The sequence below is a fragment of the Ambystoma mexicanum genome, chromosome 6p (genome assembly GCF_040938575.1).
Source record: "Ambystoma mexicanum isolate Mex_15411 chromosome 6p, UKY_AmexF1_1, whole genome shotgun sequence".
NCBI lineage: Eukaryota > Metazoa > Chordata > Amphibia > Caudata > Ambystomatidae > Ambystoma > Ambystoma mexicanum.
This window is the reverse complement of record NC_090935.1, coordinates 344,446,243-344,464,244: the sequence shown is the minus strand read 5'-3', so window position 1 is coordinate 344,464,244 and position 18,002 is coordinate 344,446,243. Positions and strand designations below refer to the sequence as shown.

Below are 18,002 nucleotides of genomic sequence, written 5' to 3'. Positions count from 1 at the left end.
CTCGGCATGTGCACGCTCCGCGCCTTGTGCGCGAGTTCTATCGTCGGTTTCCCTGGAAGCCTGGGGCCCCGGATCTTCCTAGGAGGGGGTATAATGTCACGCTTACCGGGAGACCGGGGTTCACTGTTCGCGCTCCCCCTCCCTGGCGCCTCTACCCGCGCTTTCGCGCTTGGGGAGGCGCCGGGGGGAGAGCTTCAGGGACATGGGCGGCAGCTCCTTGGCGCTTGCGTCGGGGACCGCGAGTACGGTCCCGCGCATGCGCCGTGAGGCGGTCGCCCAGGCTTGGAGCAGCTTGCTGCTCAAGCCTCATTCTGGGCCCGCCGGCGCCTGGCAACCATCTGGCTTGCGCTCCAGGCCTCGCAGGCGCCGGCGGCCCATAAAGGGAGAAGCGCGGTCGGGAACAGATCGCGTCTCAACGCGTTCTGTTCCGGATCGTGTTCTCGCCTTCTCCCGCTCTGCCAGTCAGTTCCTGCCCTGTTCCCTGCACCTACTTACCTTTTCCTTTTGCCCGCTGCCGGCCAATTCCCCTTTGGCCAAGTCTCTTCCTGGGTTATCTCCCTTGGTCCAGCTTCCTACTCTCCTGGTTCCCTTCCTTGTCAGTGCTGGTCCCCCTGCCTGATTTCTCCCTCTCCACCTCTTGGCCTGGCCTATTCCCTGTGAATTTCTCCTGCGCTACCTTGGACTCTCTACTCTTCAGCACCCACTGCCAGCCACGGGTGTGGCCTCCCACACCTTTGGACTCTCTACTCCTCAGCACCCACTGCCAGCCACGGGTGTGGCCTCCCACACCTTTGGACTCTCTACTCTTCAGCACCCACTGCCAGCCACGGGTGTGGCCTCCCATACCTTTGGACTCTCTACTCCTCAGCACTCACTGCAAGCTACGGGTGTGGCCTCCCACACCTTTGGACTCTCTACTCTTCAGCACCCACTGCCAGCCACGGGTGTGGCCTCCCACACCTTTGGACTCTCTACTCCTCAGCACCCACTGCCAGCTACGGGTGTGGCCTCCCACACCTTTGGACTCTCTACTCTTCAGCACCCATTGCCAGCTACGGGTGTGGCCTCCCACACCTTTGGACTCTCAACTCCTCGGCACCATTTGCCAGCTACGGGAGTGGCCTTCCCACTACTTGGGATTCTCCACTTCTAAGGACTTCCTGTGCTCACCCATCTCAGTTCATCGGAGTCTCGCCTCTTCAAGGATTCCCTCCTACCACTTCTTCTGTCAACACTGTGCACATCTGTCATCACTGGAACCAGGTTGTGGCATTGGGAATCGGTCCATCTTTCACCCAGTTCCCACTCAGGGTGGAGGAGAGGCTGGTTGCTTGTGTCACCAAGTCTTCTTGTCAGTCTGGCTGCCCCGTCGAGACCAACCAGAAATACAGGTACGCAGCATTCCCGTGATTCTCATCTTAACAGCTTCTCAATAAGTTTACTTCCAGTTCTTAAGTTACAAGATACATGACTAAGACATCAGGTGTAAGACAGATATCACCGGCACCCATCACCCAGGGAGGGAGGGACCAACTGAACTGTTACAGAACACTCAACACAGCATTCTAACACTCATACATCAACATTCCACTTGACACTGGCATGACATCACTAAACACATAACCAGCTTCAGCAGACTCAGACAAGCACATCATAACACAATACACCTATTCTATGTGCTTTGTCTATGTCTTAGACTGTGTCCATTGAGTCACCCAACAGCTGGGTGATCAGATGTGACCCTCAGAACACTCTTTCAGCATTTTGATGTCCTCACATTTATTCTGCAGCTCTCTCCTACCACTCCTTAGTTGGCCAGATGCTTTCTGAAGGATAGTCAGGTCTGCTTCGCACTCTGCAATCCTTCAGCCCAGGAATTCAATTTCCTTTGTGTTCTCTTGTACAGCCCTTGTTAGCTAATTTTTTCACTGTCATCTTATCTTTTAGAATATCTATGAGATCATGTTTGTGCCCCAGGAGTGAAGCATCGAAGTGATATTCCATTAGCTCAGGTGGGGAGGATTCCATTTCTTTTCCTCAATGAGGAGCCTCCGAAAGATGTGAAAGGAGGGCGGTGCTTCCCCAGTTACGGTGGTTCTTACTGACTCAAAGGGCTTTGCTATGTCTTGCCCCATTCTGTTTCTTCAAAGACATGCAGAGAAATCTCCCCTTCTTAAGTGCTGCACCTGCAGTCTCCAAGGCCCAATGTTCCGGCTAGATTTGCGGTTGTTTGAGCAGTTATATTAGTGGGTTTTAAATGCGTGTATTACACAGCACTCCTTATTAGCCTTTCCTCCTTGTCAACTTATCAACCAGTGCTCACAGGTGAATGCCGAAGCAAACTCTTCAGGGACTGCTGCAAACCAGCTCGAACTTGCGCCACACTGCATCTCTCACTCACCTTTACTGTTGAAAATAAAGGTGATCCTGACTATTAACTGTGGGAATCGAAGATCAGCAAAGGTATCTCTCTTTCTGCAATTGCTGTTGTACTCTGTCAAGCTGATAGCCTCCTGTTGGCGATTTGCAATTAGCGTTGCCTTAGACCCACGTTGTGTCTGCTATTTCAGTGCACAGCGTCATTCGCTCCAGAGTAAACCTTGCAATGCTGCCACTCACCACAGCCTGGACCACACTGCGGTTGTCCGACTCCACCCCAGAGGCGTAGCCAGGGTTGTCTAACAAGTAGGACCTGAAGCTAATGTAGTTTGGCCCACTGCAGTGACATTAACATCTTTAAATGCCCACACAGCGCTGCTCAGTGGACATTTACAGATTTTGGGTGGACCTTGCCCGCTCAGGCCCTACCCTGTCTATGCGTCTACTCCAACCACAAGGCAAGCTCATTACTGTGTGTTGCTTACATTGAAAAATTACATGCATCAGTTGGCGCCGGGGCAGAGATTGGTTCTGGAGCACCGAATAGCACATCTACTGCTGCTGTCATCTTAGCCACGCCCCTATATCATTTTTATTACATGCAGTATGCAATGTCCAGATGAAAAATCTACAATTGTGGGTCCCTTGTGTTACTAATAGCCATCACTGCATGCAGTTTTCCTGAAGAATCTTCTGCAAAATCTGTAACATGGATCCAGGTCATAATGATAATTATTATGATTTTTTATCTATATAGCGCTTTTCGCCGACGCACTTTACTGAGAACATATATACATACAATATCACCCAACCGAATCTGGCACTCATTTATCATACTTGGAAGGATGCAAGGCTAAGTTGGCCTTGTCAGGATTAGAACCTGCAACCTTCAGATTACCAGATCACAACTAGATTGCAGCAGCAAGTGCTTAACTCGCTGAGCTATTTTTACAAAGCCTACGAGCTTTAAGGGAGGCAACACACAAAAGCAATCTGTTCGCCCAGTAGTTGGGTGACTCAGAGGGATCTGTGTCCATTGCAAGAGATAGTCCACATGTACACACTCATGTACACACACTAAAGACTTTACTCACACAAGTTTATGAATGATTCATAGTAAGCATAGTATTCACACTGACAGCTCGTTTTAATACATAGGGTTCTGATCTGATGGCTCTGATCTGATGGCTCAGCAACTTAAGTCTTCACGTCAGAGATCTCTATACAGCGAGCATGACAGCCAACACAACACTTCCTCCTTCCGAGGATAAGAACTTAATTACCATTAACTTGAGTTATCTCAAAGTTAAAAGGGGGAGGAATCCATCATGGGCGCGAGTAAAATAAATAGAATTGTCTTTCACTAGAAAATGAATGGCCATGCTACACTACACTACACATGGATACCACGAACTACACATACATAATCCTTTGATGCAGCGTTTAATTGTTATCAGTAATCGTCCAAATTAAGGTTGTGTTTGAAATATGCAAAGAAATGGGTAGAAAGTATGAGCATATGCCTCTAAATACAAAGATTGATACACTCACCTTCTTAAGCAGTTTATAAGCCTTCTGCATTTTACTCTCTGCCAAACATATGGTGCCCATGAGATGGAACACTTCAGCCACCGTCTCACTAAAATCTCCAGAAGTCTTCAAGTGGGAGCTGCATGTACTGTTCATCAGCTTGTAAGCTTCCTAGGAAAAGAATGGAAATGAGGAAATCAAGATAATGACGTATTTCAAGCAATCATACATCCCTAAGAAGATCAGATGTGAGATATGAACAACCCAGAAAATTCAGTAGTGTCATGGTCGTAGGGTTTCAATCTAATCCCGATACGTTGAATCTCCTTCCATTGATGGCCAGGTAGTAAAATTAGACTTCCTGTTATCGTAAACCGTCTGTTGGGACTGATGTTAAATCAATGTATTTATTGTAATTTTGCTGCATGGCACTGTAGGCCCATATTTTACTTCTAATCAGCACCATATGAAAGGCATGTAGGTCATGGTCTTTGACTTGAACTTTTTCTTTGGCTTGGCCACAAAATCGCTCGGAGGTTAATCTTTGCACCATACCCCTCTTGCCCCAGTAGTTTCTCCAGTGCATTACTGTAGCTCCTGCTCTTTCCTTAAGGGCTCTTGTGTGTGACTAAAGGTAGGAATTCCCGCCCTCCCCCTTTATATGGTCACATCTGGGTAGAATTGTCTCCCCCCTGCACCATCTGTTTTCTCAAGTGTTTCAGGCTTCTTTGGTTGGGCTGCCAACCTTGCAGCAGGCACCCACATCAAGGCTAGAACTTCTAGATGGCTTCTCCTTAACTGCTTTTCTCAAGGTCTGGTCACTGCCTTTGCGCCCAGATCTCTAGCACTGTCTTTAGATTAGCCTGTCCCTTTAATCTGGTATGTTTAGGATATAGATTATTTGGCACACCAAACTCCTGTTTTGTCTCCCTGTACATGTTTTCTTAGCTTGGAAACACAGATGTAGACTTTCCTCTATTTTTTCTCTCTCTCGCTCTCTCTCTCTCTCTCTGGTCACTTTTCTCATTATTGACTTTGTTTGTGATATGTCATCTCCTGATGGGTCCACCTTCTCTCCCCAGTGGTTTGGCTTTGTGTTGCATTTGTTCTCAGGTGCTGTGTCTGTTTCAATAATTGTGAGAAGCCTTTTCTCTGCAAGTTACAAAGACTGTAACTGCCAAGTTCGGATCAGGCAGTATTGTCATGGCAGCCCCCGAGCCTGTGTTTCTGCTCCCCTTTTCAACAGCGTCTTGCTGTGTCACCTGCACTTTGTGCTGACCACAAACATTCGCTTAGCATCTTTGGTGTTGCCGTATTGATCTCTGGCCCACAATCCCTGTTCTCCTTTGCTAGTCAAGTCCAGCTTCGTACATGGAGCCGCAGCCAAGAACCAAACTGTCATCAAATCACTCAATTTTCCCGTATTTTAACATCTGTCCTGGGGATGATTTAATTGGGGTTTCGGCCATCAGGGAAAGCAGCTGGCCTTTTTGTACCAGTCAGGACCCTCTGTTATCTGTCTCACACAATATAGCTGTCCTTTGAGCTTGTGACATTTCTGAGCTTACTGGGACAGTTGTGACCCCTTGAAATAGCCCAATGGAGGATTGGGGAGGCCTCAGGGAACCCCCATCTACCACCGCTGTGATGAATCTCATGATGTTATTACTCCTTTCCCAGAGGTAGCCTCTTCCCATGTGGACCAGGGACCGGAAGCTACTACCTGACCCTGACCCTGGGGCTAGCTAAATGAGGGAGGACCATTTGCGGGGAGGCGGCCCTCAGCGGGATGACCCGGCAACATCGGAAGAACAAACATATCTTCCCTTTCCTTTTAGGGATATACCCTCAATTCCTTATGCCTTTATGGCATACTGTGGTAGACCCATTTAATCAACCATAAAACCTGCAAATAGCATCTTTCAGTAGTCTGGGAATGAAATACCCAAAACTACCTGATTCCCATCTGTATGGAAACACTGGGACGAGGAGGCTGAACGGAGCAATGAAGATCAGGGAACCCAAGAAGCCCAGGACACGCTCTAGTGGTTGCCAGCGCACGATAGGTGCTGGGACATTTAAAACTCCAAACCAGCATGAAGTAGAGAGACGCTGTTGGAAGGAGCCTCATCCTCTTGGTGCTGACCAAGAAACCGCTGAGCCGCAGTGGAGACCATGGAGCCAGAAGGACTGCAGAAGCAGGTTTGCTGTGCTGGGTCCATAGCAGGAAGCAAAGACAAGTCTTCCCGATAGGAACTAGAAAGCAGTTCCAATGTCACCCGAACACAGAGCGTGGCTCAACAGTGACATGGGAGCCGCAAAGGATGTGGAAGCCGCTAGCTGAAGCCTGTGAAGGTGAGACAGGATGTCAGAGAGCTGCTTCACATTTACCGCGAGAGGACCGAAGAGAGCCACGAAAAGTCAGTGATTCCTAGGAAGGGAGGCTGGGACACGGGAGCACATCAGCAGCGCTATTAAGGAAAGAAAAGTGCAAGCAAAGTGAATGAAAGGGATTTGAGATGCAATATTTGAAAATGAAGAATACCAGATGTGAATGTAAGAAATAAGAACTGTCATGTTTGCAACTGTATAAAGTGAATTGTGCAAAGAAAGTCCTGGCAGGAGAGTATACCAGGCAAAGTCAAGTTTTCAACTGTATAAAGTGAACTGCCATCTCTGGACCTCACACGAGAAGACTGCTGTGAGTGCATGGAGACCTCTGCCCACCAACATTTGTGCACCAGACACGCCCATACAGGTAGGCCCTGCTGGGCTAGTGCCATTGTCTGCTTTTCTGAAAACAATTTAAGATGGCGGCTGCTCTCGAGCAGATCTTTGATCTGCAGTCAACAGCCTTTGGCAACCTCCCTACTCTGCATACTGATTGGATGCCTTCTGATGAAAACACCAGGGTCCATTGGAGCCGGCAGGCGATTCCGGCCCCACTCCAAGGACCCACTACAAGGATGGAGCCAGTCTCTCTCTGGCCCTCTCCTGCCACGTTCTGCTCTGGGCACCCTGTATCCAGAATTATGCCTTCCGTGCAGCCTCCAGGAACCCCCCTGACTCACCCTGCCCACTCCCAGTTCTGCTCGCCCTCCTTACTCCAGTATTGCTGCCTCCTGCGTCCTCCCACCCTGCAACAGGTAAGAGATGTATCTAAACCTCTCCTTAGCATTTTACATGTGAACCGCTCGTTTCCTCCACCCCCAACATGCTCATTCTTCTTACTCCACCTCCTCCCATTACGCCCTTGCAACATGACACCCTGCATTGTGCACCCTACTGCTTCTGCCATGCCAGCCGACCAGCCACTCTCCACACATACAGCCAATCTCACCTGTCGCTACCTACGCGCTTCCTCCCTCCTACCCTACTCTGGCGCTCCACAAGTGCTAATCAATTGGACAGCGAGGTCTCAACACTACCCGGTCCACTTCCTCCTCCCCCACTATACTGCATCTCTTCCTGCTCAACTTCTCTCCACCCCTACAATGCCACCTCCCCCCTCTGGCCCTTTCACCATCTCTCACTCGTCATACTACACAAAGGTCAGCCCAGCACTGTCCCTCCACCCACCAGTGACTGTGCTAAACCCCTTGCCCCCACCCAAGCAATGGCTGCGAACTCTCAATGTGGTTAATAACCACTGAACAGGTTATCATGCCTTGTTCTTTCGAGAGAGGGGCGCCTGCTACCTTTTTTGTATTTTTGAAAGGAACTTGGGGTTGGTCACCCTAGGTTACCTGGGGCAACCAGACGTGGACTCCCTGCTCACTGTGCTTAGAGAGGCTCAGCTTCACCTCACTGATGATGCCCAACAAGGCTTAAACACGTGTATGGGGTTGCTGATGGTACTCTTGTTCGGTTTACAGTGATAATTTCGACAACAAAAATGTCGAAAGTCAAAATGTCGAAAAAAAAAATGTAGACTTTTTTTTTCAATACATTTTTTTTTTAAATGGGGGGGTTCCCCTTTTTTGATTTTCTTTTTAATTTTTCCCTTTTTTTAACTCCCGAACCCCTAAAATAAATATATAATTAAAAAAAACTGAAGTCGACATTTTTTTTTTCGACATTTTTTTGTCAACATTTTTGTATGTCGACAATTTTTTTTCGAAATTATGACCTCCCACCCTCTTGTTCAGAGAGGAATTGCCATAGCATTTCGGTGCTGGACTGCCCTTGTGGGCGGGACAAAGACTGATATGCAAATGGATATTTCCCATCTGTGAAGGTACAGTGAGCAAAAAGCAATGTCTGCGAACTCTCAATGTGGTTAATAACCACTGAACAGGTTATCATGCCTTGTTCTTTCGAGAGAGGGGCGCCTGCTACCTTTTTTGTATCCTTGCCCCCACCATGCCTGCGCCTGCTGTCACCTCTCCCTTCCTAGAGCTACCATGTCCTACCCGTTTTCTCCCTGCACTCCAGACCCTCTTCCAACCACACATCCTTCCACCCCGCTCAACTAAGGCGGACTACGCCCCTCACAGCACTGCTACTCTCCCTCTACCAGGCTTTAGGACACCAGGAATGTCAACCCTCAGCGACCAACACATCCTTCGCTGAAACTCTCCTCACTTACCCCAACTACAACTCCAGCACTTACCAACAGCGTTCCTCAGCAGTTACTATCTCATCAACTGCCTACCTGAACTCCCTGCATTCCCGACCCTGTGTTGATATAACACGCCACCTCAGGTTGAGCTCAAGAAACTCACTGACTTCCTTGCCCCCATCCTGGGAAAGACCAGAAACACCAGGATATCCTCTCGCACGGCCCCTTCACCCTTCCCACCCGCACCTTGCTTAGACCTCTCAGCGCCACACCAAGCTCTGATGACTCCTGCTTCAAATGCGCCCTCATCAATGCCCACTCCATTGACATCCATGACCTCATCACAGACCTCGATCTAGACATCCTGGGCGTTATCGAATCTTGGTTGCATGACGCCTCAGGGCCCATGTTATCCATCGCCATCCTGACCAACAATACTATCTTTAGGATGGACAGCCCTCATTGCAAAATCTGCCTTTCTTCTCAGAAACATTGACTCACCCCAGGTACCCGGCTATGACTCCCTTCTCCTGAAACCTACCCTCAACCCCAAGACCACCTACAACTTCCTCCTCATCTACCAATCTGACAAATGTCCCTAACCATCCAGAGTTGGGCATCCCTTTCATGATCACCCCACTTGTTAAACCTACAACTAGTTTATCATACTCTGTAATATCCATTTGGGCCTTAACAATCCATGCAACACTAAAGCTGCCTTGCTCTCCCAATCTATGACTGAAATGAACTTCACTGAACAAGTCAACTCTCCCACCCACTGCAAGGGACGCATCCTCGACTGGATCCTGACTAACAATCTGACTGTGTAAATCACTTCTGTTTCCGAGTTTCCTGGTCAGATCATTGCCTCATTGAATTCTCCATCCTCCACGTCAAGTGTCAATTATGCACCAGGCCTACTCCCAACCCGATCTTGGTACGCAACACCCGCAAACTCAAACATGACATGTTCATGCCCACCCTTTCCTCCATGGTCCTTCCCACCCCTTGTTCAGCCCATGCCCGGAGGTCCTGGCTCATGGCTATCACCAGGCTCCTCGTAGTCATGCTTGACCAACATGCCCCTCTCACTTCCAAAATCCCCAAAGCACACAAGCCCACCAACCCCTGGTTCTCAGACGAACTAGTCTCCCTCCGCAGAACCAAGAGATCGCTAGAACACCTCTATAAAAACAAACCCCCCCCCCAATCCAACCAAGTCCATCTTGCCACTGCTGCCAAAACCTTCAAGAAAACTGTGTTCTCCCACAAGGCCAACTTCTACAACACTAGAATCCCTAATGCCAGCTCTGACTCCAAAGAACTCGTCTCCATTCTACGAGAACTAGAGAACCCTGTTACCCCCAACTCACACCCCAGAGCTGACAAAGAATGGTGCACCATGTAAGGAAGGCATGGTATCAAATAGTAAGACACAAGTGATCACAGTTCAAGGGTGTTTATTGAACTTCAATTGGATTTGAATACACCTATCTAATCCTAAATCTAAAGATGGGAGCACGCTACAACCATCAAATAATAATAATGCAGCCCTAGTCGTGTCTGTCAAAATAAAAGGGCCTATATTAATTAACCTATTGCCAATCCTTTTAAATACAAATAGTGTGGGAAACAATATTATGCAAAAGAAAAGTGTTCAAGAAATTATATATGTCAGGATATTCAAGCCGTTGGCTTCTGTTCCCCACGTTTTCAGTACGGAACAAGGCGGCACACTCTCTGGCTTCTCTAGCACGAGGATGCAGTTCAAAAGTCTGTGGTCAAAGTCTCTGCCATTCAAAGTCTGTTATTTCAGTGGGCCTGATGCAACACAACAAACATTGAAGTTGTATTCTTCTTAGGATTTCACATGTACAACTTCTCGGGTGATTTCTGTTCACCCCGGTTCCCCTTCTGCCGGGCTCAGACCAAATGTATCTACTTTTCCAAACTTTATTTACTTCATCAAATTTGAAGACTTTCAACTATGCGCAGGAATTTGCTCAACCCGTTGCAGGACCACTTCGATTCACAATTAGTCATTCTCTTCCCGATACAACCTTTTTGTCACTTTCACTTTTGCCACTTCTCAGCTGGATACTTTACAGAGACCTTCGATTGAGCACCCACGCAGTGCCGGACCACTCTGAACTTTAAAAGCAAGATACAATTCCTTTAACAACCACTCATCAGCAGTTCAACTTTACCTGCGTCTCTTATCACGCAGGTTTTAACAATGTTCGTTCCAGCACTGGCCATATAATGTTATTGCTTGCAACTTTGGCTTCAACACAGACTGGTCTTGTATCAGTCTTCCCAACTCATCGGCTGTGTTGATTTCACTGCCGCAACTTTGTTTTTGGAGCCAAGGACGGTACTACAGTGGCTGCTGCTGCTTCTCCCAGCTTGATTATTGACACGGGAGGGCCCCAGGTATCTCTGATACAGAATGCAGGATTCTTCAGCCTGGTTCCTGGTCTTACGCTTTCTATTCTCGAGGGATCTGGATAGTAATGATTCATTCTTAAAAAGGTCAAGGGAATTTCCCTCCTTACGATTCCCTTCTGTTTTGCGGTCTTTCTTTTCTTGTTCAGCTGCCGCTTTAAAACTGCTGTTTCGGGAGGCCACCAGGGGGCGCAGGCAACATGGCCGCCTGAGCTAAGAGCTCCGTACCCAGCCCCGGGTAATCGTTGGCAGCAAAGAAGAGTGGGGAACCCTCGGCCACCAACTGGGTCCAACTCCGACCCTCGTCCGTCAAGGCATCGCCGAGTTACGCCGCTCGAGAGATCGGCCGGCCCCTCCCCCCACACCCTGGAGCGGAGCTTGACTGTGGGCAGCGCAGGCCGCACCGGACCCGGAGGAGGAGGGACCCGACGCGGAGAGTGCGGAGGCCGAAGAGGAAACCCGAGGTGGGACCTGCGGCCAAGCGAGGACACAACCTGAAGCCCGGACCGGCAGTGTGGCGCGTCGGCCCGGCGCGAAAGGTGAGGCCGCCCTCGGTGCACCCGCAGGTCCAGGGGGGCTCCAGCCTCCGTGCCTGAGGACGCACGGGGCTCGGCGTGGGACAGCGACCCCAAACGCCCCTACGTACACGGGAGGCCGAGAGAGAGGCGGGCGCCGCTTTGGTGCCACGCGGGACACCGCCTCTCGGAGGACGAACGGGGCCCGAAGCGGGTCCATGGCGGCCCTAGCCCCCACTGCATCAGTGAATCCCGGGGGGCCGACGCAGGAGCGCGCCCCCCCCGGTCTTGACTCTCCCCATCTGGGACAGGCGGGGCTTGAGGTGGGACTGCAGCGGCCCCCAATACATCAACGGACCGGGGGGCCGACGCTGGAGCGCACCCCCCCCACCGCCCTCTCTCTCGCCCCGGCTTTGGCTCTCCCCCCCCTCCTCTGATGATAGAGAGAGTGCAGAAAAGGGAGGTGAACCCAGATTGACTGTCAAGGTGGAACCCGGGGAGGTGAGACCTCCGAAAAAGAGGCAGATACACGGAGAAGTATCAGGAACCACGGACTATTGGGGGGAGGTTAATCAGACCCACCCCACCAGAACGCAGTAAGCACATTGTGGGAAGAGAGGGCACCGGAGGCACACCAGAGGACCCCACCGACACCGGACCCCCATTTTCTCTATTAGGCCACATTCCACACACGAAAACTTCGGCGTGGCTACCCCCGCCGCCCGGGATCGTCGTCGGGGGAACATTCGCCCACCAGGCACCTGCCCGTCCCGCCTCCGGGGTTGCCAACTACATATTGCATCCTCCCATGACCAAAACTGTGGGCTGGATAGGTCACACCAACCACAGCCCACCGGAGTGCTCTTCCCATGAGCTGGAGGGAGAGCCTCGCCAAATACCAATTTGTGGCTTCTGAGGGCGAGATGGCGGCGGGGTGCGCCTCTGCCCCTCCCCCCGACCTGGGGGCTATACAGAACAATATCCAGATAATCCTAGAGGAGATTCGAGGGATGAGAACGGATATGGGGGCCAAATTGGCGGATCTTACCACCAAAGTCACCACCCTCGAGGATCGGATGGAGGGGGTCGAAAACAATCAGCTCTCCACGGCGCTTCTTGAGACCCAAATGGAGGTCAGATTCCTGGATATGCAACGGCGGGAGGAAGAACTTCGGTTTAAAGTAGACGATATGGAAAATAGAGAAAGGAGGAACAACCTACGCATTTTTGGGCTGGCGGAATCTGAGGGCGAGACTACACAAGGTCTGGAGGGCAAAGTGTTGGACATTATAAGGATTGCCCTGGGTGAGGATGCTGGAGGCGAGATCAAATTTGATAGGGTTCATCGGGCGGGCGGGGGGGGCAGGGGCCCGCGCTCGGTGCTGGCTAGATTACATCATTACAGGGACAAAGCCAAGATCCTAGAGAAAGCGAAGAATTTAGGCAACATCCAATACGGGGACTCTAGGGTGTCCATATTTCAAGACCTTTCAGCCCTCACCCTGCTAATGAGGAAGAAATGTGGCACCCTCACAAGATGGCTACAGGGGAAGGGGGTCAGATACCGCTGGGGCCACCCCTTTAGTTTATCGTTTGAATGGCAGGGAGAGAAGTACCATCTGATCTCGGAGGAAGACATCCAGAGGGCCACAGATGACCTACTTGGCGACATCCCTGCTCCCTCTGGAGGTAGAGTGGGCGGCACCAAGGACCTCCCTAGGGGCCCGGTCGGCCCGGGAAAGCTCAGCGGCAAGTCCAAGGTCAAGGGTACTCGTAAATTCCAGAAAACAAGACACCCATCAACGGCTTCCGAGGACCACCCGAACTCATGACTATAGCACTCTCTCGGGGGTTGAGGATCGCTATGGAGGTTCCTGTGTTCTAGGCTCTGGCAGAGCCGGAAATTGAGGCCTGGCCTCGCGGGCCAGGGTTGGGCGCCACGCCGGCGTGAGTTTTAGCCCTCCAGGTTGAGGGGCGGGAAACAGTTTGATGCAATGTTAATGGTTTTGTTGTGGTTTTCCGGGTATGGGGCTGAGTTTAAACTTTGAGGTGGGTGTGGGGGCCGGGGGGCTCTTTGGCTCCCGCGCTGACTACCCCCACCGAGGTAATGGTTGGGGTCGATATAGATGGAAAAACAAGAGTTGGGGATCCCTAATATAAGCAATACCCGGGGCTGGGGTAAGAGTCCTTGGTGGTTCGTTGACCAACCCCGACACCAGTTGGGGGGCGTGGACGGACGCCTTACAATGAAAGGGAAAAGGGAAGGGGGGGAGGGGGTGAAAGGGGAGGATTGGGTGGGGGAGGGGGGGAGCGGAACATTGGGGAAGGGAGGGGGGAATAGCCGAATTGAACTAGGGCTCGCAATGCGGAAACAGACTATAGGAAAACACTGCGACACAGGACAAACAGAGGGGGCATCCCCATACGACAATGGTTGAGGGCAAGATAGGCACACTTAATGTCAAGGGCCTTAACTCCCAGAACAAGAGATCCCTGACGAGTAACATGTTTCGCAAACAACAACTAATGGTACTCTTCCTCCAAGAAACTCACTATAGACAGGGCAAAGAATCACCCATAAGGGGAAGGGATATTGGATCTAACTATTGGGCATCCCACAGAAGCTCCAAGAAGGAGGGGGTAGGGATCCTCCTGAATAAAACATTCCATCTCTCCAATATTGTAACCAAGAGGGGCTTTGGGGGACGGTTCCTGGCAATCAAGGGCACTCATGAGGGCGAACGTATCACTCTGGCCACCCTCTATGCACCCAATTCTGGCCAGATCAGGTTCCTAACCCAAGTTATGGGGGTAATTGATGAGTGGGCGGAGGGGGCCATGATCCTTGGGGGCGATTTCAATCTGGTAGCGGACCCCAAACTAGACTGGTGGACGGCCCGAGGGGTTGATCCCAAGGCGACATCCAAGGATAATATCTCATTCCAGGCTCTCCTGAGGGAACACTATTGGGAAGACGTTTGGCGGGCGGCACACCCAGAACCGGGAGGTTATACGTTTTTCTCCCCTCCACTCTACACATACACCAGAATTGACCTGCTCCTGACCTCTAAGGAAGGAGGCGGGGTGGCCACGGATCCACGAGTCGAGGCGATAACCTGGTCCGATCACGAGCTCCTAGTGGCGAGCTGGTTTCTCCCCATCTCCCCCCGATCAACCCACTGGAGGTGCAATGATGTGCTTCTCAGAGACCCAGTCTTTAGGGACTTCCTGAGAGGCGAAATGGGGGCATACTTTGAAACAAATGATAATGGGGAAACAGATTTGCCAACGGTGTGGGAGGCAGCAAAGGCTACCTTTCGCGGCCTCCTCATAGCGGAGGGAGCCAGACGTAAACGGGAAAGGGGGCTCATCGAAGCCAGGATACGGGCGGACCTTGGAAGCTTGCGGGGGAGGCTCAACCGGGACGGACGGACAGGGAATCCATCTTAGTGGAAATGAGCGAGAAACGTCAGGCCCTACACACGGTTCTCATAGGGGAGGTGGTTAAGAAGTTGAGATACACACGACAGAGGTACTATGAGAGGGGAGACAGGGTGGGAACGCTGCTAGCTCGCAGAGCCAGGGGATGTCGACTGGAGAGAAGGGTTGGCCCCATCAGAGGCCAGGAGGGCTCCATGCTTAATACTAAGGCAGAGGTTGTGGGCTCCTTCGCAGATTATTATAAGGTACTATACACAAAACAGGGAGGAACATCAATAGAGGAGATGCGGGCTTACTTGGAGGAAAACCCCCCGCCCCGCTTGACGGAGGCGGAACTACAGGAACTAGAGTCGGACATAACGGTCGACGAGGTGGAGGCAGCCATCAAGAGGCTGAGAGTGGGCAAGGCACCGGGGGAAGATGGCTACACAGCCGATTTTTACAAACAGTTCTCACCTTCGCTGGTGGAGCCCCTAGCCAAGCTCTTTAACCAGATCCGAAACAAGGAGACGCTCCCACCCTCCTTTCTTCGGGCCCTCATTACGGTTATCCCGAAGCCGGGAAGGGACCCGAGAGATTGTGGCTCCTACAGACCCATCTCCCTCTTAAATCTTGACGCCAAGATATTCACTAGAATCCTGGCGTCTCGCCTAGAGAAGAGCCTCCCACGATTGGTTCACCCGGACCAGGCGGGTTTCATACTTAACAGACAAGCCTCGGATAGCATGCGTAAAACTCTCCATGTGCTGTACTCAAGGGAGATCCGGGACGAGGGAGCTCTGCTCCTATCCCTAGACGCGGAGAAGGCCTTCGACAGGGTGAGCTGGGAGTTCATGGGAGAGGTCTTGTCTGCGGTGGGGATGGGCCAGAGGTGGCTGGGCTGGATGGCGGCACTGTACTCCTCCCCAACAGCTAGGGTGGTGGTTAATGGGACGAAGTCAGAGCCCTTCCCCCTGGGGCGAGGTACAAGACAGGGATGCCCACTATCCCCCCTGATATACGCCTTGGTTATGGAACCCTGGGCAGTATCGGTACGTAACACTGAAACCATCACAGGGGTTCGGTTGGGCGACTCCAATTGCAAGATTAGTCTGTTCGCAGATGACGTTCTCCTGTACGTTACAAAACCATCGCAGACGATCCCTCATCTATTACAGGCCTTGACGCGCTATGGTAACCTCTCCAGGTACAAGGTCAACTTAGACAAGTCTGTGGCATTCGTGGGGGGTCAGTTGCCAGAATCGGAGATGCAATATGTAGGTAGCCTCCCCTTCCAGCTGCAGAGGGAGGGGTTCCGGTACCTGGGAATCCAAATTCCATCCATTCCGGGTGACCTCTTTGCGCGCAATTTTACCCCACTATGGACCACCGTCAAGAGAGATATTGAGAGGTGGGCGGCGGCGGGGTTCTCATGGATGGCACGGCTCAATCTGATTAAGATGGTAATACTCCCTAAGTTTTTATTCCTCTTCCAGATGCTCCCCACCCAGGTACCGAGGCCCTTTTTCGACTCAATGAAGCGGGTATTGCTCCGATTCCTCTGGGCGGGGAAAAAACACAGAATCTCTTACGATGTCTTGACAAGACCGAAGGAGGAGGGAGGGGTAGGGTTTCCCGATTTTGATGCATATTACAGGGCGTCCCAGCTAAGGATCCTGGTTGACCATTTTAATCCTGGGACGGAAAAGCAGTGGGTCGCTCTGGGCAACAGACTTCTTGCCCCAGTCACGATCGACGAGCAGTTATGGGTCCCAAGAACATGCATTCCCAGAAGGGTACACGAACACCCAGTGTTGGGGGTTCTTTGGTCGATCTGGAAGGAGGGGAGCTACTTTAGGTGGCTTACGACCTGGCCCTCCCCGTTGAGTTGCATCTGGGCGCCACCATTCCTGGCCAAAATAGCAGAACCAGCGGCATACCAGAGTTGGTACGAGGCGGGCCTGGTTAGGACCGGCCATCTATGGGTGGGTGGATCTTTCATGCCCCTCCCCGATCTCGAGGAGGTTCTGGGTCTGGGTAAGCTGTCGCCATTTCGTTACCTTCAGCTTAAGGGAGTCCTTTCAGAACCCTCATGGGGGGACACTCTCAGGAGGGACCTTACAGATTTTGAGAAAATGATTATTTACACCCGGGGCTCCAGAGGGGTGATAGCTCGGATGTACAGACTCCTCTTGTTCTCAATACCAAGGGACCCCCCCCAGCACGAACGCAATGGGAAAGAGACCTTGGCGTGGCAATAGATGATAGGAGATGGACCAAGATGTGCATCCGAGCCCATCGCTCAACCACGTCCCTCCAATACAGACATCAAGCATTAAAGGTCCTACACAGATGGCATTACCCCCCCCAGAGAATATCCAGAATGATCCCAGGCTATGACCCACACTGCTGGAAATGTCGAAATACCACCGGGGATTATATTCATATGTGGTGGTCATGCCCTAGGGTACAGATGTATTGGGGCGAGGTCCTATCCTGGATCAGGGGAGTTGATGGGATAGATAGATCCCTTTGCCCCTGGTTACTTCTCTTTGGGATTGGGGTTGGGGACGATCAGGAGGATACCCAGGGCCACATGCTTCAGGTTATGCTCGTGGCGGCCAGGTGTTGCCTGGCCCAAAAATGGAAAAACCCAAACATGCCACAGGAAAAGGAATGGGTCACCAAGGTCCGAGCGATTTATGACATGGAATTCCTTACACACGTCCTGGATGAGTCTAAAACCAGCATCGGAGAACTCTGGCTCCCATTTTTTGAAAGATATGAGCGCAGTGCATAAAGGGCCCAGTCTTCACGGGGGACCTGGTTCTGTCCTTTGAACACTGTTGTACTGTAAAGTCGGGGACTCCAAAGGTACCCATTAACTGGGACATGTTTTTTCCCCCCAATAAGGGGGTCTTAATAGATTGAGCCCAAGGACAAGTGGCCAAAATGTGCCAACCACCTGTGTTCTGGGACTGTGCAGTGTGTTCCAAAATGCGTAATCAAGAGTCTATTTTTGTTTAAACGGCTAGGGGGGTGGGGGGTGGGAGGGAAAAAAGGGTTATTGGTGGGTACGCTTTCTAAAAATGTAATTTTGTTTCTTGGTGCAATGTCTGCAATAATAACCTACAAAATGTCAATAAAAACAT

At 51.2% G+C, this 18,002-nt stretch overlaps 1 protein-coding gene across 2 annotated transcripts in view; it reads right to left on the bottom strand.

Annotated features, from left to right (window-relative positions):
* TTC23L (tetratricopeptide repeat domain 23 like) overlaps positions 1-18,002 on the bottom strand; it is a 482,150-nt gene that overhangs the window by 74,557 nt on the left and 389,591 nt on the right. For both annotated transcript variants that reach the window (XM_069627102.1, XM_069627103.1), the window contains exon 10: positions 3,931-4,080. In XM_069627102.1, the coding sequence (XP_069483203.1) occupies positions 3,931-4,080 (150 nt within the window). The remainder of the gene's footprint in view (positions 1-3,930; positions 4,081-18,002) is intronic.